The 21,269-nt window shown below is 43.2% G+C and overlaps 1 protein-coding gene across 1 annotated transcript in view; it reads right to left on the bottom strand.

Annotated features, from left to right (window-relative positions):
• LOC311340437 (VPS10 domain-containing receptor SorCS3-like) overlaps positions 1–21,269 on the bottom strand; it is a gene marked incomplete at both ends in the record, with an annotated part of 88,742 nt that overhangs the window by 57,586 nt on the left and 9,887 nt on the right. Inside the window, 2 exon segments of the mRNA XM_084465332.1 lie at positions 2,913–3,012; positions 19,105–19,172. Coding sequence (XP_084321458.1) covers positions 2,913–3,012; positions 19,105–19,172 — 168 coding nt within the window.

Raw genomic sequence — 21,269 nt, 5'->3', positions numbered from 1 at the left:
TTTACAATACAAAGGGAAGAGAGCTTAAGCCTGACCCCAACCTGTTCCTTAAGTCCACTGTATTCACAGTTCATAAAACACCCTGTAGGTGTTCAGTATCGTGAGAAGAGAGCGATAAGTCATCTTTACCACTGTAAATAAACCGGGAGATAGAGGAAACGTGTGTGTGTTTCTCTCACATGCATAACTGCAATTAACACTGCCGTTTCTCAATTATACATCCACAAATTCATGTATGTAAGCGTGCAAACATATTTATAAATAGCCTTTTCTTTTCTATCTATATTTATACCTTCTTTAAATACAACAAATACCAAAACAAAACATTTATAAGATAATGAAAGAACTAGGTTCTCATTCCCCCCTAGACCAGGATGGCTATTTGATTGTATTTTTTTAATCTAACCATATAAGATATCGGTAGTAATACCATTCTGAAAAACGGCACGGGGTAATGCCTTTCCCAAACCCCGCTGTAGCTCAACCACGACGGATTCATTTGACCTGTTCTCCAGAGCGAGGCATTTAGGGTCAGCCCCACTGATATTAGGACCCACGTGTGCCGTCCTCCAGATGAGACGCTGAGGGCCCACCTGGGCCCCAGAGCCTGGTCTGGAGATCTGTTCATATGGAGCGGTCTGAGGACCTCACTGAAGCAGGTCTGATCCCAGTCGGGGGGGCCTGGGACGGCTGCCACTACCACCATATGTTTCTGAATCACGGAAAAATATGCCTAACTCATGAGACCTATGTATGTACACTATGTTGTCATGCATACATGTTTGTCATAGTAGTTCTGACCATGGCATTGAACAAATCTGTTGTTTTGCTAAACTTAAACATAGTGGTGTTGCTAACAAGAATTGTAACCCTTCATTCAATTAAGATAGAGTAGTAAACTGGTGAAAATGTATGTTAAAAAAAAATGCAATGTAGATAAAAATACATGTATTTTATGAAAAAACATTCAGATTAAATAATTAGCTAGTATACAAAAAACATGCTTGCTTTAGGGCTAGGAAAAGGGGACAGACCCCTGGCAACCAATTCTCTCTCTCTCTCTCTCTCTCTCTCTCTCTCTCTCTCTCTCTCTCTCTCTCTCTCTCTCTCTCTCTCTCTCTCTCTCTCTCTCTCTCTCTCTCTCTCTCTCTCTCTCTCTCTCATATATAGTGGAGGAGGGCCACTGGAGCCGCCTAGCAAGCCCATGCTAAAGGCCCTTTCCTCCCACAGGTAAGCTGTCCTTTGGATTATGACTAACTACCTAACTACCTCCTGCTCTGTGACATACAGGCCAGCTCAGTCCTAAAGCAGAGAAATGTTTCCTGTGTTTTCAGCGTTCAGTTCAATGTAAAGGACCACTGTATATTGTATCCTCTAAAGTCTCAAGTTTTCTCTGAGCCAGAATTATCTTTTGACATAACAGAGACCGTTTTTTTCAAATATTGTTAGCCTCATAGCATAATTGCCTAAGTCATATTTTGGACAAATTGTGATATTTAACCTACTTCTATGCTAATGCTGTCGATTCACTGTGCAACATTGGCTATATCCTAAGCCAATCAGAGTGCTTTGTACATTCAATAATCATTACCTGCCTATCTGCCTAAGTCATCACTTTTTTGACATTAAGTACAAGATGGACCTTAAAATATGACCTAGGCATTTATGCTAACAATATGTTGTTTTTTAGATCATATGACATTTGTGTATGTGTATATTGATGGTATGCTCAAAACTCCCTTTGCTGGTTAATTGTTTAAATAATACACTGTCTACAGAAAAAAACTCTTCCTCTTCTCTGTTGAGCGTTACTGTTGTTGGAATAAAAGAAAGAAAGCACTTTGAAATATGATCTCTACTATAAATGTCTTATAGTCTAGGTCACAATATATAATATTTAAGCATTTTACTGAGAAAAAAACAACTACTCTGCACTGTCCGGTTGTTATCTGAAACTAGGTCACAGCACTTTTTTGTATAGCTACTCCAATTTTAATTGCTTGCTTTGATTGTCCTGAGCCTAACTTGCAAGTCCCTTTGGATAAAAGGGTCTCTTTTTAGTCTTTCAGCCTTGCTGCTTTACACAGCTACATACATTCACAAGAAGTATTTTATATTGAAAGCATTTCGGTTTGAAAAGAGCCAGAGACAAATGATTAGCCTCTCTGTAGCCGAGCAAGACACATACAACACACAGCGGACACAAACAACAGAAAAACTACGTGGGCTGTCTGCCCACATTTTAATTTGTTCGCCACAACACATTCAAACCTCTTAATAGGGAATTGGTTCCAGTTCGTTTTTTGCTATTGCACTGAACGCTTGGCAACCGTAACTATCTTTACCTGATGTCTTTCTGCCTTGTCGTGCTCTGGTGCACAGAACACATGTCTCCAGGCCCTACAAAGCTGAAACACGAACCTCTGAGTACAGGGAGGAGAGAGGGTTGAAGGCTGTAGCTAACAGCCTGGAGTTTCTAGAGAAGGTGGCTTCAAAATGTCAAGCTACCTCCTTTAGAGAAACAACAGCAGAATTACAGTGAAATAGCTCGTATTGTACAACTCCAATCTTCACCAGCTTTTTGGCAAAGTATTGCATACTGCAATAAGATGTTGGCCTTTGGACATGGGTGGTTCATCACGCTATTACATGGCCATGAACCATGAAGATTTTACGCCTTAAGTACTTTATTGGTTATTAATACATTTCTTGCTTTGCCAAGGAAAGACCTGTGTTGTCAATCTTGTCTTATCATGGGCCGTCCTTAACCTTAGTATTGGATTAAGCCTTGACATCCCTGAAATCAATGGGACAAAAAAAATGTGTGCTGGAAGCTTCCAGGATACTCAGGCATGTGATGCTCATCATTCAGTTGGCATTTAACGTACTCAAGTGCAATTTCAAAAAGGTACCTTTCTCTTGTTAGTCGGACAGATGTACAGGTAACTCAGCACCGTCTTCGATCCTACTTTGTCATTCATTCTCTCATAGGTGGATCCGTAGTCCGTCGACCTGAAAATACAGGAGGAAAACCAGTAAACCAGTGTGGATAGAGACAGATATAAAGAGCCACATAGATTTGTTGTTGTATTCAAAAGATCATGCAAAGGACACACATGATGTCATGAGTTAAATGTGGCAAATAGTTACGACAAACCCTGTTTTAAAGAAATCTGAATATAGACTACACTACTTAAATGTAATCTCAAATCAGCTAGTGCAATGTGGTTTGTGTCTTTGTAGTAGAATAAGGGAAGCCAATTTGATCCCCTGCAGAATGGACCCAGTTTAATATATGAAGTGAAAAAGATACATGTGGTTGTCCCCATGGTCATAAGTTTTAATAATTAAAAAGTGGAAATGACCCTATTAGTTATCCTAGTCACATGGAACATGACAAGACGTTGCTACCAGAACATCTTTGATACGACACATCTTTTTTTTAAACAGCACTGAATTTTCCCCATTCATCCACCATTTCTGCTTTTGCAGCATCAAATTGTCCCGAAACAAAAGGTTTTATTGCACTTCTACTGTTGCTACTTCAGCAGTTCAACCTCTCATTAAAATGACAGTATCATATCATCCATTCAAATTAATTTGTGCCCGGCTTGAAAAGTCAAAGCAGAAGAAGTAAAGCAGTTCGCTTTCAAACAGATATTCGCTCTGAGATCAGAGCAAACCAGCCCTAAACGGATCCGAGCGTGACGCCAGGGCGCTGAACTGCTTGTTTAGGACTTAATTACATTGTTAGAGTCCTCTGGTGTCTCTCAGAAAAACCAATATGGAGTCGCCTGTGGCAGGAGGTATGCAAATAAGGTTGTTGTTTTTTTTCTCTCCCCGACTTCCTTTCATAAATCTCCCTAGCAAGAAGTGATTTATGATAAACCGAGTTGGGAGTGGGACTCATAAATCCATAAAGCCAAGTGAGCTCTGCAAAGCCTGTCTATTCTAAATAAGTAAAGTGAGAAACTAACATTGGACAGGTCATTCTGTGTGAGTGGGGAGGAGAATCTCTCCAATTCTCACACAGTGGATTTCTGGTGGTTGAGCTATCAGGTGATTCTACGGGGTTGAGGTAGCATGGCATCATCGTGGATTTAACAACTGCCTCCCTATCAGAGGCGCTGCAATCTATTCCTTATCGTCATCGACAGATCTTCTGGTCCAATCTAAAATGGCTGCTGCACTTCCTCAAATCTCCCCCCGAGCTTATCAGTGGGCAGTGTATCACAGCAAAGTAATACACATGGTCCCTACTCTTGGAACCATGGTCATGTTAATAACGTAAACAATGTTCACAGCGCCCGCCGTTCCGTCTTTCTAGATCGTCACCAATGGAGAGCAGGTTCTTCAAGTCAGTAGGTCAGTGAACGAGAGGATGCGCCTTGCTCATGAATGTACCAGTTCCTTGTTGGAGCATGCATAATAGGTGAAGTACCATGTGGTTGAAGCTAGTGACCAAATGTCAACACCAGAGTCGGCCACGAGGGAATGTGTGAGTGCGAGTGAGTGTAGGGCTTAGGCATCCTAAGGGACCGGTGTAGCAGGAGATGCTGGCCTCTAGTCAAATTGACTTTTTTTGCTTTGGAAGGTTTCTAACTGAGTGAGATTACCATTAATTATCTAAATAAGAACATGACAGACAATAGTTTTCATGTAATCATACGTATTGGGATTAAGGTTGATAAATATAAGTGGACAGGAGTGAGCAACCATTCTCAATTTGACAACCATTCTGTTTCACTTTTGTGACTGGTAGCCTATATTTCTTTATTTGAATTGAAACCTTGGTAAGGAAGTAATATATTTCACCAGGTTGTCCATGTTTATACAGCTTGAATTAAACAACAAGGCAAGAACGCACAGGGCAAATTATCTAAGATGTATTTTTAGTAGCCACATGTTTTGGGGGAGTGGCTTTAGAGGGAGGCCCAAAGAAGTTTTTTTCTGTTGGATACTTTCAGAATCGACCTCACTGGCGGATTGCTCGGATTTCTCCACAAATAAGGACTAAACCTTTCATCATAAAATCATTTATGGTAAATAGCCAGGGCTGTCGATAGAACTGAGATGTGTAAATCCTTAGTTACAATTTACATCCAAAACGTTCTAAGTCATTTGCATTCAACATCATGCCTAGTTGCAAACAGCATCTCACTCATCTCACTAACCTACATTTATTGTTCACTCCACAATATGATTATATTTCCCCGCCACGCAAAATAGCATTGATGATTGCACTCTGCATGTCTCGTTCTCCATTCAATCTTGATTTTACACCCACGGTTTGACTGACACATCCAGGTAAAGTCAACAGTCTGGGAGTGTTGACGCGACTGTCCCCGGCCATGACGGCGGGGAAACTATCTGCCGCACCTGTCAAAACAAGCCCTCAAAGCCGTATCACTTTGTCCAATTGAACAAGTGAAAAGAAAAAAACGCACAAATAAAACAACGACTCAATATTCATGATTGTCTGCAGGGAGTGTGGCAGTGATGGCAATTAGCATGTGATTACAGCGCTTTCTCCAGCCTCCCCTCGCTGTATCTCTGTCTCTCTCTCTCTCCTTCTCTGTGTGAAGTCTGTCAGTGGCTTACCATCCTTTTCATTCCCATCAGTCAGGTTCCTGGGAGACGCTTTGTTTACCTGCTGTTGTATCTGCTGAACCCGTGCAGATACGCTTTAACAAGACATGGGCAACGCCCCTCCTGCATGCGCTCTACATATTTTGTCCTTTGAAAAGATGTTCCACGGAGGTTGCCATTGTTGGCTTAGCTTGATTGTCCCCATCTATCTAACGAAGGGACGCGGCATCAAACAGATCTCCCTTTGGATCGTAGCCTCTTTCTATTTGGGATGCCGGGCGGGAGGGGTGGGGCTAAGGGTTTACACTGGTGATCCCTGTCGAAAGGTGCAGTTTGATCCCCTAGGTCCGACACATGCCTAAGTAAGTGTCTTAAAGCAAGATGTCCACCCCCTTCCTGCCCCTAAATTAAATGTAGCCAAAGTCACCGTGTTTTTTTTGTGTTTTTGAGTAGTGAGACAGAGAACTTGTAGTGAATCATGTAGTGAATCATTATATTAAAATATGATTTAAGATGTAGATCATAGTCAAGTCACAGTCTGACGATTACAAAAAAAAAACACAGTATTTGATGGTGTTTTTACAATTTAAGACATTACAAGCACAGAAGCAAAAAGTGGTCAGAGTTCTCATTAGGGAGTGTGAGGCTTTTCCAGCTGGGCAGCTAATAAAGCGTAACAGTTTGATGTCAAAAAAACACGCCGCACACTCTGGGGAAGGGGGAGATGGGGGCGAGAGAGGGGGGAGAAGAACACAGGTGGATAGAGAGAGAGAGAGTGAGCAAAGATACTAGAGAGAAGAGAGAGGGAAAGAGGAAGAGTTAAAGAGAGAGAGAGAGAGAAAGACCATGCACTCCCACTCTATCTCCCACATCTTCGTCTCCCAGGAGCATCAAACAAAGCACCGAACTCCGGACTTAAAAAAATACATCTGAAGCATTTTGTTGATTCGGCTCTGACGAGCTCAGACTGTGTGGCCCCTTTTTTTGGACATAAGTACAGCTGGCTGTTGGAAGGAAATAACATAGCAAGGGCAGAACATGGAGAGTCGTGCACAAAACATGATGGAGTGGTTTTCAGAATCTGCCAACTGCTGCACACCAGAGTGAGACGCAGAGACACACGTGGACGCCTCGCTAAACAAATCCACATTATGTGAACACTCTACTAGCATTCTGCATTGGTGTATGCATTCACTCGTTCATTCTGCTGCATTGCTTTCTTGGCATCGACTCAACGTTGTTTATGTTGTTTTAGGCCATTTTATCAAGAGAGTAAACACCCAGACGTGTTTTAGGTTCAGTGACGACGTTTGACAAAGGTGATGAGCAAACCCAAATTAGTATGGTTGCTAAGAAAAATGAAAATCCTTTTCATGAACCTTAAGATTGTGCCAACGAAAACAAGAACCAAAAAAAAAAAAAACCAAGCACATTGAATCAAACACACAAAGAAAATATCAACATGAACCAAAGTTACTGTTGACCAAACAATGCCTCCATCATCGGCATTCATAACAATGTCTGAATGGATTTCCATGCAGACACACGGCTAAATGATAAATGACCGGGAATAAGCCCCGCGGACCATGATATCACTCGGGCCAAGAACTGTGGCTGCTCGATGCATATGCCCTGAATAAGTCAGCGTTTGCTCCAAAACAGAAATAAATAACCGCAACAGGTCGCCTTCATCTTATGAGCAATAACAAATTCCGCTGATCCCGGCGATTGCCACGGCGACAGGGATCAACATTCCGAAAACCCGAATCGATTTAAAATGGCAGAGGGAGATGTGAGGAAAAGATTGTCCAAAATTCTGCGCGATATGTCAGCGAGCGCCGAGGCAGCAGATGTGAGGTTTAATAGCCTCTGCTCACATCAGCAGTGCATCCCTCACAATGTACAAGCTGTCAAGAAGTTCATCTCCACGATATTCACTTACCCCCAGCAGCACTCCAGTGCATACTAACGTATGCCGTCAAGTGCACCAACTGGTGCTCGCCCACGGAGGCATGTTTTTTACATTACATACGCGCACGTACGCACACAAATACACATACATTCACCATTCAAACAATACACACAATCTCTCTGACACGCACACACACACACACACACACACACACACACACACACACACACACACACACACACACACACACACACACACACACACACACACACACACACACACACACACACACACACACACACACACAACCACGTACACACAACCACGTACAAATACACACACACGTCTGCTTTCACCTAAGGCATATTAGCTGCTACAATCTCTTGGCAAATGTAAGAATTCAGTCAAGTGTAACAGAAGTGGCTTTGGAGAAGTGCCATTGCCTGAGATTGAGAGACATTAGCGGGTACTACAGCACTGTAGCGGCTAGCAGACGTTAGCAGGTAGTACAGCACTGTAGTGGCTAGCAGACGTGTCACTGAAACGCAGGTCAGATATACGGACAGCAGGGCATGTCAAGAACAACAGGAACGAAAGCGATACCGCGCTGTGTCGAATTATTTCTCGCAACAATCCACTATGTCGTAATACACCGTGAGATTGAGGTCCATTACAGCGATTTTTTTAAATATAATAAGTGTCAGAAAATACGGGTTTTTTTGCTCACATTCCAATGCTTACAGAAATGGAACCAGGGAAATGTGACCTTAAACGGCCCTGACGCTGCCAGGGTCTTGCCTCCCCTCAGGGTGAAAACCGCCAGGCCCTGAGAACTGGCTGAGAACTTCAGCTCCAGTCCAGCCAAGCACCAGCCTCTGGACACTGTGCTGTGCGTCATATTGTGCATCCCTTGCACCAATTAACAGTACGAACGCCTAATTGCGTCATTGACACCGTTGCCTAAACAGCTCTAAGCAATGAGTTTAGTTTGGTGGGGTGGGGTGGGGTGGGGGGGGGGTTGCAGACATCATCCAGTGATTGCTTAAAGTGACTACACGTGTCCCCGGCAGCTCCCCCTCTCACCCTGCCTTCTCCATCCAGCGAATGAACAAGTGTCTTCGACTTGAACTCGCACCAGAGCGCCTGGCTTCCAAGGATGAATCTTTAAAGAGAAGCAGGAAACTTTGACATCTTTTCAGGCCCCTCGAGGTGGTGATTATTTTTGCATGAGGTCTGAGAGTTTTTTCGTCTGCTCCTTTTTTTTCTTGTTTTTTTCTTGTGGCACACCACGTAAGACAATCCCCCACGGTGACATCCTCCCCCCCCCAGTCCCGCTCCGTGCTTCTGCCGCGCGGTGGCCGCTGACCTGAAACACATTGCGGGGCTCATGACTCACGGCCCCCGTACAGCACCAGCGCCAGACCTTCTCTCAAACCCCCCTCAACACGTCACCCGCTGCCGCCCTCTCAATGGATCGCAGCGGGAGAGAGAGAGCGGGGGGGGTTGAAGTCTCCCCCAGGAAAGTGGAGACAGAGCAGGAGTGGTTGGGTGGCTGGGTGGGTGGGTAGGGTGATGAAATCCTTGACGTGGGTTGCTTCTGACTTCCCGAAAGCCCAGGAAGAGGACGAGTAGGAGGAGAAGAAGAGAAATGACTGGTGTTCTTTATTCACAGTGGCAGAATGGATCAGCCTCCCCCGCTGGCTGGGGGCATGGGGGAGGCATGGGGAGGTATGGGGGGGGGAGCATGGGGGGAGGGCAGAGGCCAGTGGCCCGGAGCCAGAGCCCAGTGGTCTGGGTGGGTTGAGGTTGGGGAGTGGAGCAGCAGTACTGAAGCTTCCTCTGGAGTGTTGTCAGTGATAAAAACCGACATGTTGGGGTCAGGTGGAGGAAGCGGTTCATGTGCTAAAGGGGGGGGGGGTGGGGTGGGGGTGGAGGGGGTGGGGGTGGTGGTGGAGGATGCTCTGAGTGGTAAGGATGGCCAAACCGTAGCCGTGCGCTTTCTTTGCGATCAATTCAAAGCACATTGAATTTGGCATTGCTAGCGCCAGCACGACAAGTAGCCTGTTATCATGCTGCAACAGGCTTTGAAATATAATTGTCTTAAAACATAAAGCAAACAAAAAAAAAAGTGGGCTGTATTGTCTTTATCTGCTGGCAGGATCCACTCACATCCGGTCCAAAATCGCAGTTGTATTACATTGTTTCAGCCAAATGCAGTCGTTTTAGATTGGTTGCTAGTACTTGGGTTATTAAAGTTAATCTTGTTCTAATGGTGCTATCCAAAAATAATAGGACGGCTTTAGTGTTGATTTACATTTGTACTCATGTGGTGAGTACAACTTTTACAGATTACTCTTCTGAAATGGATCCAGGCTGTTCAGACCAAAACACAATAAGTAAATAAGTAAGTAAAAGGACTAAGGGGGTTCTCACAGTTTTTTGGACAATTTCGTTCAGAAACAATTGCAAAGGTTGACAAATGAGAGAAAATGAGTGCAATGTCAATCTTTGGTATGAGGTGTTCTAAACCAATGGTATGAGGTGATCTAAAGCAATTCTGTGTCTCACTTTCCTTAAATGTGTTTATGCTACTTAAAGATTGCTAAATGTGTGGTCTGGTGTGGTCAAACCCATCCGTATTGCAGAAATCAGCCTAATGAGCTGTCAAACTACATCGCAGAAAAAACTCCTGTGAGCACGCATCAACAAAGCTCACGCTCTTGGACGACGGCCGAAAAGTCAGACGGGACAAAGTGAGAGCAAAACCAAAAAAATACCCCCTCCATCTTCTCTGCGTTCGGCAGCCATTTGTAATGAAGGAGGGTAGCACACCAACTGGTGATTCATAGCGCTGCTACCTGCTTTGATTTATGCTCATCATGCACTCTATATGAAGAATTTCCAAATCTAAATCACTCCCTCCTTCGCTGTCAATGCCGAGACATCACTCAGCTGCGATGAATGGCACACAACTGCAATTGTTCAGCGGAGCGCCAGCTGTTTCCCACGACTTTGAGTGAACCGGGTTACAATATGTATAAAAAAATAAAAAATGCAACATTAAAAAACAAGCCGATAAAAGCCAGACAGAAATCTTTTTAAGTCCTTTTCAAAGTAGTAGTATAAACTTAAAAGTATTTTAGTGGGATGGCTTGCTCATCTCCCCTCATGCATCACACTGCAACATTTAGCTTTTTATTTCGTTACCCAGACAGTAAACAAGCTTCTTCCGGGAAGAGAGTGAGAGCTATACCAGAATACTCAACAACACTTTTAAACAACCTCTTTGTCTTCATTTCGTCTCCAACTGCTATTGGACACAATGGAGCAGATAGAACAGCCTAGTGAAGCCAGGAATAATACAAAAAGCACAAAGGTATGGAACAACTTGAAGGATAGATGAGAAGGCTGTATGTATTCTCCCTGACATGCTCAACAAATCTGTTGCTGCTGTTTGGAATACACAACAGTAAGGGAATGGATTTTTTTTGGGGGGGGGGGGGGGTTTAAGCCGTAGACACCTCCGTGTCACCGAGTTGGTGCCCGGCCAGCCATCATCTCAACCACTGAAAGCCTGTGGGCGGCCATGTTCGCTCTGTGGTCGGGCGTCACGCAAATGTGAGCCAGTTGGTTCGGATGAAGCAAAAACAAAAAACTTGAACCAGGACTTGAGCACCAACCGACCAATCCGACCAAGGCCGGCTTCGACAGAAAGCCGCAGGGCGACCCGAAGGTCTCCCTGGGATATTTGTGTCATTTCAGATAAGCTGTGGGGTTGTCAGAGATCCAGGGCCTACCCACCGCCACTCACCAGCACAGGACATTTAATCATAAGTTTGGCTGTTGTACTTGAAAATCTATTCCCTGGCTAAATATAGAAATGTAAATAAAGAATACAACACAACAAATGGCAATTCAAGTGAAGTTCTGTCTAACATACAGTGAACCACAAAGTCCTAACACAGACACGTGTTTTATTATGATTTCCAATTTTATTGTTAGTAGCTTGTGTCGGAACAATAAGAATAGAATAAATTTGAAACACAATAAATCATACGATAAGTCATTTGAACAGCTTAGATCTTGGCATATCCAATGAAAAGCAATCCCTCACCCTCCCCAGTTGCACAGCGGGGTGAAGCCACTCTCTCAACGAGCACCATCTTCATGAGGCTGGACAGGCTGATTAGTTTGTGCCGTTACCCGGGAGAAACATGACTAATAGCGAGATAGATTTGCAGGCATGCATCTCTCCCCCTTCTCCAGCAATCCTCACTAGAGCCTGAATGATATCACCGGAGGCAGCTGGGCCCTTTGTTATTTGATATACTGCAGAGGAATTAACAATAAGAATGTTGTATGTTTTATTATACCCCGTCTAAAAGGGCCGATGAGTGAACAACGTGTTTACCGCGAGTGAAAGCCAAACACTGACTCAGGCGGTGTCACAAACACACAGAATGGGATTGTGTGAAATCCCCCCAGTGCCTTCTGGAGCTGGAATTCACCATTTGCTATTATGACAAGCAGCAAATGAGAAACGGCTTCAGGAAATAGGGAAAGGCTCCAGAGTGTGTAATTAAAAAGGTAGGAATTAAAATAATGCTGGGAAGCAGCATTAAATGACCTTTTCGAATAACAATGCGGTATAAAAAAAAACTAAACAAGGAAACAGAAGATGGAGTTGTTTATTCTTTATTAGCACCAGACAGAGAGGTGAGGGGCAAGGAGTTCCTATCAGAGCTTTGACAAAGCGATGTTTTTCAACGTGTGCCACCTTGCATGTTAATCGCGATGAAACGCAATGCACACGAGGACGGGTTGATACTTTCTTCCTGTTTGTTGGTTCGACAAATGTGGATAGTGTGGACAATAACGCTCGGCTACGTGGTTGTCTTGTTAATCCATTTAATATGCTTCGTGGTTAGGCAAATGAGGGGGTATAAGCAGCGATGCTTGGGCATGTATTGCCTGTGAATCACAGCCAACAGCTGCTTATGAATAATAATACAGAGAAAATAATTTTTAGTTTGACAAACATGTTGTGCGTGTCTGGCAGGACAGACGGTTATCAGCACATAACGTGAAAAAAGTGGCACAACAAAGTGGAAGTGTAAAACAAACCCAACGGCTCTGAGATCGGGCTGAGCTTCCTGCTCATCAATTACCTCTACTTCTCCTTGCTACACGCATGTCCTCTACCACCCCCCCCCCTTCAAATGCATCCAAATTAACTTCCGTGGCGAATATAACAACCCAATTCTGCCTCCCAGAAAGGCTGTCAGAAAAAAAAAAAAGTGTAGTCTAAGAAAGTTGCCGCCAGCTCAGCCTGCCCCCGCCCCTTCAAGGTGTATTTCAAGTCCAATTGGGAAAGGTCAGAGGCATCAGCTGGGTGCTCTTCTCCACGCACAGGGTTCTTATTATAGGTACTGACCTGTGAAATATCAAACAGCCTAAGAGCATGCTCAGCAAAATGATGCAATTTGAGAGGATGTCACTCCTCACCCCTGGCTGACCTCATCCGGGCGCGGACGAGCGAGGGAGAGGATAGTAGGGGTTGACAAGTTGGATGCTCTCTCTCTCTCTCTCTCCCTCCCTCTCTCTTCCTTTGTTTCTTCCTATCCATCTCCCTGGCTCCCCCCTGTGCGCGCCAAATTACCAGACGAAGACGGGAGAATTGACTTGAGTGTTTTCTAAATGAAACCGGCAATAAGTGGGCAATCCCACTGAAGGATTTCAACTTTTCTTACACGCTCCATTGTACTTTCCCCTTTGTTATTCCTGTCAGACACACACACAAACGCACACACAAACACACGCACGCACACACACACACAGACAAACACACGCACGCACACACATTATTTCTATAGAGACAGCAACTTAATGCCCCAGCATTATGTAATTCAGCGCAAGAAAAACAAATCACAAATCCAGACATTTAGTTGCAAGATATTTATAGTTATTTCTATTTCACACATTAGACATAGACATAGGGGGTTTTCTTTCCACTCTTTTACGATTACTTTTTAAAATGAGCCTTAACATAAACCTGGCATCCCACTAGTGTCCCCCGTATTATCGACCACCCGAAATCTCACAAACAGTAAGCCTATGCCCCCAAAAAACCTAACCTTAACCTCCCCTGCAGAAAATAACTAAATCGAATCTACTTTTAACCTATCCACATCCTTCAACCTTTACCAGTCTCAAATCCTACCGCAGCGAGCTACACTTTAACTTTCTTCCCTCCTTGGAACTAGATCTTTATCTTCTGCTACAGCTGACATTTGCCACTTTATTTGTCGCTTCGCATCTGAAAATTCATAACATTTTCAGCTACTGATGCACACCACCAAAGAAAGGTTATTTGATAAAAATCTATCAGCTGCTTTGAAGTCAAGAAAATGTAAAAAGGTCAGATGACCAAAAAGTGCAAAGCGATTCTTTAACAAACAAAACCTTGTTCTCCTGGAAGGGGTTTCTTGTGGGTAGTTAGACAATGTAAGCATTAGCAGCTCAAACATAAGTGGAATTACGGATGTGTGAGATACAGAACATGTGGAAATTCTAAATGTCAATAATTGAAATCCATATATTCTGTCGTAATATTAAATTCCTCACCGCTGAAGCACTCACCTGAGTTTACGCTGCTTAATAATAATAATACTGAATAAACGTCCTTAATGCCTCACAATTATCCGTCAAAGGACAAATCCTCCAAACCAAATATACTCATCTGAACACAATCTGAATTGTATTATTCGATCCAGGCAAGCAAACTTTGTCGACTAGTAGCACTAGTCTACAAAGGAAAAGTGTTTTTGTTTTTTTTGCCTCACTCAAAGCTAGAATCATACCAATTAAATCAAAAATAATTACACTCAAATCTCCAGAGATTAGATGTGAAAATGGGTGTTAATGAATCGGGACAAAGTGACTAAAGCGGGTAATGTCCCCTAGAAAATAAGCCGGAATGAATAAGCTGGATATTTAACGAGATGATTGAATCATCAGCTAACATCGGAGCGGGGGCTGGGATCGTTTCAATCAAACTTGCTTTGATCATTCTTAAAAATTCTGATAAATGAATTGGCCTTATCAATGATTAAGTCATCATACCATCATATCATTAATTAAGTAATGACATTAAGACATTCATGGTAATAGCATTTCAATTACGACAATACACATATCATAGTTATATTGATGTTAATACATTTTAAATGGAGCCCATTCACATATCATAGTAATAATAACTATGTTTGGGGAGTATAGTGTCTAGCCATTATTATGATCTTGTTATCTGTAGTCTGACCTTTCCGGCTTTCCGGCTGAACCAACAAACGACCATGCCGTTGGAATGGGCTTAGCTAGAGCTGAAAAAAGACTGAAAAAGTGTTGCAGTTGTCTTGGGCTATTGCCAAGTTAGAATTCTTAGTTCACTCCGAAGAGTAGATTCAAAGGATTGCCTCGGTTTGTTTTTCTTTTTTTTGTTGAGGGTGCTTTCACACATACAGCATTTAGTGCGCACTAAATGAGTTTGGTCCCTTGTTTCGGTACGTTTGCGTTGGTGTGAATGCGAACCGGCGCACTTTGGTGCGCACCACATCAGCCGTCCGAGACCTCCCTGAAGAGGTGGTCTCCATCCGCTCCATCTCCTCCCTACATGTGGTGCGGTTCCTCTGGTGTGAAAGCAACCGAAAAAAAATGGTCCAAAACGATGCATTGTGGGTGTTGGGAGCACGGAATTATGGGTCAAATTATGAATTTTTTATTTCCTGTTGATCTCACGCTTACCCATTTGTTTATTCATCGGCGGCTCGAGAAGATGGAAAAAGCCCCAAAACCCTCGAACCGCGGAGAAACGTGGACTAGTGAGGAGATGAAATGCCTCATAACTATTTGGTCGGATCAGCACATACAGGAACAACTTGCCACGACCCATAAAAACAGCGACGTTTATGCGCTATTCAGCAAGCAGCTAAGGGAGAAACGTTATCTGCGGGTCAGCTGAACAACCGGGCACGTCTCTTCTGTTTGAAGTGGCGAGCAATTGCGCCGTCGGCGACTCCAATGCATCATGACGTTGTTTTCAAACTGAATAGTTTGCTGAAAGTTACCGACACATAGAATGTAATAGGCGAGAATCAGCCCCGGGAGCGCCACGAAAATCTGTCGCTCCATTTTGTTCTGGGAAGTTTTGGCGCAAAACTGGCGTAGTCTTCGCGGTCTATTTTGGTTTGCTTGGTCTATTTTGGTTCGTTTAGAAAAATGCATATGTGAAACCGAACCGAACCAACGTCTGTTTGCTACATTGTATAATTTTTTGGCCTGGTGCGGACCAAAGCAATCAAACTATATGTCTGAAAGCACAAGGCAAAAGTTGAAGTTCGGGTTCCTACCAGAAATAGACATCCATCACTTTAAAATCCTGGTCACATTATGACCTCAACTCGAGTGGCTACAAGATACATCAATGCAGATGAGGTTTAGGATTTGGACAGCTAGGGTTAGGGGTCAAACATGATCCAAGGAGAGCTGTTGATACCAATTTCAAATCAGGGTGGCCAGCTCCCACGCTTTTGGCGTGTGACACACGCTTTCACCTTCAGCCCAAACAGTTCTCCAGCCAAAACACTGCGACAGTTACAGAGATGAACAGGTCTCATGGTCAAATCATTATGGTTAAACCAAGCAAACGATTTGTACTCTTGAAGTATCGTAGTAGTAGTAGTAGTGTTAATTGGACAGCTGGTCAAGTTTACAGCCAGAAGCCAAGAAGCAATTGGAGCAAGAGTTTGATATTGAAAACCTCACGTCTTTGCCTTTAATTAGTGAACGAGCCTGTGTGTCCTTTATTGGGTTAGTGTATGTCTAATATTGTGAAAATATGAGTATTCCCTGGGTGGTAAGTATTTCAGGGCGTGGGCGTAGTCAGGCTAGATCCTTAAATCTTAGCCCTAATTAGGCTCTCGCTCCTGCAACATGCGAAAGATTCCTACTTTTTTAACCCTCATGGTTAAATTAGTCCAAATATATGCATGTGATTAAGTGCGAGAACATGCAAAATCTCACTCCAGCCAGATACTCAAAGTTGGCAACCTTGTACAAAATTACTGCAGACACGATCAACCACGGTGCCGTATGCATGGATTAAATGTAAGGATTTCAGAATAGATGCAACCCTTGAATGAACGTGCCCTGAAGCAAAGGATTACAGTCAAAAGAATCTATCTAAATTAGCTGCTGGAAAAACAGAGATGAATGATGTGACAAAGATCTGTCTCGATTTCAATCAAGACTCACTAAGGTATTCTGGAGAGGAGTTCTGTGGACAAAGTTCAATGGCCCGTCTTGTTTGTGAGAGACGTGTCTACAAACCTGAGCAGTGTGCGCACTTGGAGGCGATTTGTGTTCTTCACCGGACAGTTAGGACTTTCACAAATGCTCTTACACTGACACACAAGACTATTTTGGGGGTAAGCAGGTGAGAAAAAGGCTCAGAGGAAGCTTTGGGAGGTTTGATTTATTGTCCGCGGCAAGAATCCGACCTTCGCAGACACCCCTCTCTGCCACCAAGCTCAGAACGCACCTTTGAATATTATGGAGAGTGACTGACGGATTGGCCGACATGGTTTAAGGTCAGGACGTTCATTAACTCTGACAGGCTGGCTGGGCAATACTTTCAGGTTTTCGCCACTCTTTTGACCTTTGCTGAAAAGAAAGAAAATAATAATCGTGGATGGGACTTCCGATCCAATGTTTAACATTCTCTCAGTCTCCTCCCCACCACCAAACCGTGGACTCAATTAGCAGCTAGCAGACCGATGAATCACAGCCAGACCATCGTTAGCACGCGAAAACACGTGTACCACCACCGCTCAACTAAGCCAATTTGCTCTCTCTTTCTCATGTGTCTGTGTCTTAACTTCAGCCATCTCCCGGCATCTCTTGGGATCCTGTTTTAACTAAGACCCCTGCGATCCTTTCTGCTCCCTGTTATGGTTATCAAAGGGTTATTGTATTCATGAATTGCTTCAGTTCCTCTCAGTACGACCCTACAGATATGTGATTGGGCAGGGAGTAGAGAGCCAATCGTAAACGACAGGGGGAAGATACTTGAACTCCTAGCAAAAATGATTCCACAAGCAACCACTTATCTAAGACTGTCTTATTTTTCTCAGGTCATCATAATCAGCAACCAGTGGTTTGGATATCATTATACAGATGGACCCAATGTGCACACAGTGACATTGTAGTAAGTGTGTGTGTGTGTGTGTGTGTGTGTGTGTGTGTGTGTGTGTGTGTGTGTGTGTGTGTGTGTGTGTGTGTGTGTGTGTGTGAGCATGTTTATGTATGTGTATGAGAGCATGTATGTGTGTGTGTGTGTGTGTCCAATTAACCTACAGTGTGCCTAATGGCAGAATTGTGTTAAATTCACACTGGTTTCTGGTAAATGCCCAAAGTGTGTCTATCCATTTTCATTATCTTCTAAATCCTGGTCAGGGCCGCTGGGCGGGGGTTAGATTCCGGAAAGGATTGCTAATCCATTGTCAAAAAGCAAAACAAAAGCATTCACACCTGCAGGCAATCAAATACGTCAAGTAAACACATTATTTTTAGAGGTGGGATGAAACCCAACAAAAGAGCCTTATTCACCATTTCATAATTTATCAGATGTGAAATGCGACGAAAAAATTAAAAATATATATGGTTTCTCTTCTATTGTATATATAATGAATATATTGACATTTAAACTGACATTTCCTATCAGCATTACAAAGTGTCTGCATATCATGACCCTTCAAACCTAATAGATAAAAAAAATGAATGAAAAGGTGATCCCGTAGGATTACTTCAAAACAACTCAATCACAAAAGAAGACCTTTCATAATTGCCTCTTTTGTTTATCGTCGTCACTCTCCCGCTCTGCTCATTCCTAGCGTTGAGTCCATTGTTTCCCATTCCCAAAGCGTTGTCATCTCACACACCTTAGCTTTTCTTAGCACCTCTTTCCTCAACTTTTTTTTCATCTCTGTCAGCTTCTTTCAGCTTTTGAAGCGCCAACTGGGAACCACTTTAAAAGGCATCAGACGGTGTCTGATGTGGCCATTTGTCTTCTAGCACTACAGCTCTATTACCTTGCATTACACTTTAATGGTGTTGATACACCGTTTACCTGCGGAAAAACCCTCGGACTGTTGTGTGAGAGTCACACAGGGCCGGCGTGTGTGACCTTGTGTGAACACACTCAAAGATTGTGTATGCATTACATATTGAGTGTCAACAATGTATAGAGAATATGGAATATCCATTTTAAAACGTACATTCAATTACACCTAAATAAATATATATTCTCCACCTTTTCAAAAAATCCTTTAAAAAAAAAATTAAAAGATAATTTTATAAATATTTGTTTTTCATAGCCATAGTTTAAATAGCATTGACTAATGAAATTGATGTGTGTGTTTGATCCCTGTTCAGAAATGCCCTTGCCAGCATTGAAACGTTTCATGTCTCCCCAGACCAGACCGCCGAGTGCACCTCTTGAAGAAGCAACACACCAGGACAGAAATGTGGGCTCAGCCCTTAATACTCACCTCCACAGAGTGCTCTCCGTGACGCTGCCAATGTGGAAGTCATACAGCTTGGTCAGGATCAGAATGACCTGAAAGCACAAGAGGTGTCAGCGTTAACCACAATTCTGCAGTAAAAAAAAAAATATATCATTCTGTCAAACTGCAAGTCCAGGGTATAAGTGTGTTTACTATTGCACACTCCGACACTCTTGTAACCGTCACAGTGGCCTTTGCAGGAATTTAACGTCATCAACCAAAAGGAGCTAAATGGAATCTTTAGAAACTTGGAGGCAAACCCAACTTGCAATATCAGGCTGCAGCTGACGATTACTTGCAGAAGTTGATTATTCAAACGATAATCTTTCAACGATAAATTTATTAATCTTTTAGACTATGAAATATGATGTTACCAGAGTCAAATTTCACATCTTAAATGAGCTTGCTTTATCTATATCAAATCATCTATTATCAAAATCTGATTTGATACATTTTCTGTTGATCGACTTATCAATTAACCAACTAACTTGCTTGATACCCATTCACAATGAGCCGTAGTGTTCTTCTAAAACAAGAACCGCTGGCCGACTAGAGAATATTTTGAGAAGTTTAGCATTTAGCAGACGCTTTCATCCAAAGCGACTTACAATTTGTCATAAGTACATTTGTCATAAGAAGTGAAACAATATATCACCGTCGGTACAGTAAAGATGTTCATAGAACCAAGTGCAAGTACTGACCCCATTCCCCGTGTACAGCAGGGATAGCTAGCTACTGCAGATGCTACACAATTAAGTACATGCTACACAACATGCATGCACAACACAATTAAGTACATGCTACACAATTAAGTACAATGAATGAATACAACCTGCATTAAGTGCGTTCATTAAGTGCCAGGACGTACAATAAACTAGTAAAAATAAATACTAGTAGTTTTTACTAGTACTAGTAAAAACTAGTAAAAATAGTGCAACAGACAAATAAGGGACTGAATGGCTAAATGTGACGGATAAATGTTTTGTGAGGTACGGCTTATCCATCAGCATCATCACTTTGGCTCAGTACTCCAACATGCACTTAAAGCTGTCATATTATACCACCAGGTGTGAGTGTGATGAGCCATTACAAGCCGCACCACATTTTCAAAAACGGCTTGTAACGGCTAATCACACTCACACCTGTTGGTATAACATGTCCCCTTTAATAATCAACTCTTGATCCCAAAAAATCCCAGGGATGGACCGACAATCGGACCAAGGGATGCTGAGAAGACGTTGTTCCTGAGCAGCGCCTCTGTATCTCTCTCAAGAGACGGGCGAGGCACTTTAGCGTTCACTTTGGCAGTGAACTAGGGGCTCGACGACAGAGCCGGCAGCACGGTGAAGCATGGTGCAGTCCACGGCTAGTGGCTCCTCTAAACCAGAGAAGTACAGAAGAATCAACCGAGCTATAACGCGGCTCACCGATTTTTGAATCGTTTTTTCCACGAAAAACAGGGTTTGGATATTCGAGAGGGAAAATAAAAGACTACAGTTCCAAACGCATTTTTTCGATGTCGGCCTTTTGCAGCAGTCACACATGGAAGCAGTAGGCTGCAGACAGATGGGCGACACACACCCGTTGAAAGAGAGAGACAGGTTGTAAATAGCCCACACAGAGGGCGTGCTTTTATTGTGCTGACATTCTGTAACAGCCACATCCACAACATCTGGCATTTACCCCCCCGTGGTTAAGAAAATACATCAGAGGCTGTGGGGAAAAATGTAAAAACAACATTGACTATCAATTATTATTCTGGACAAAGTGGAGCGGGTGTGGGGGGGTGGGGGGTGGGGGGTGGTGTATTACACTAATATGCTCTACTTTCATGCATCATTCACAGTTTTTTGTTCTGGAATCACTATTCCACTTATTTTACTTAAGAGCCTCGACTCTTGTTTATCACACAGACACGCACATGCACACAAACACGCAATCCCCGCACCCCTCTCACGATACACCCACGCACACACATCAACACACACACACACACACACACACATCAACACACACACACACATACACACACATCAACACATCAACACACACACGGGGCAAGTGCAGGATTCTTTAAGGCAACCTGACAAGCACAACTTGAGTCACAGGGCTGCGAGCGAGGTTCAAAAAAGTCTGGCTTTGCATCTCAC

This window comes from Micromesistius poutassou (assembly GCF_964030765.1).
Source record: "Micromesistius poutassou genome assembly, chromosome: 3".
NCBI lineage: Eukaryota > Metazoa > Chordata > Actinopteri > Gadiformes > Gadidae > Micromesistius > Micromesistius poutassou.
This window is presented reverse-complemented; position numbering and strand designations above follow the sequence as displayed.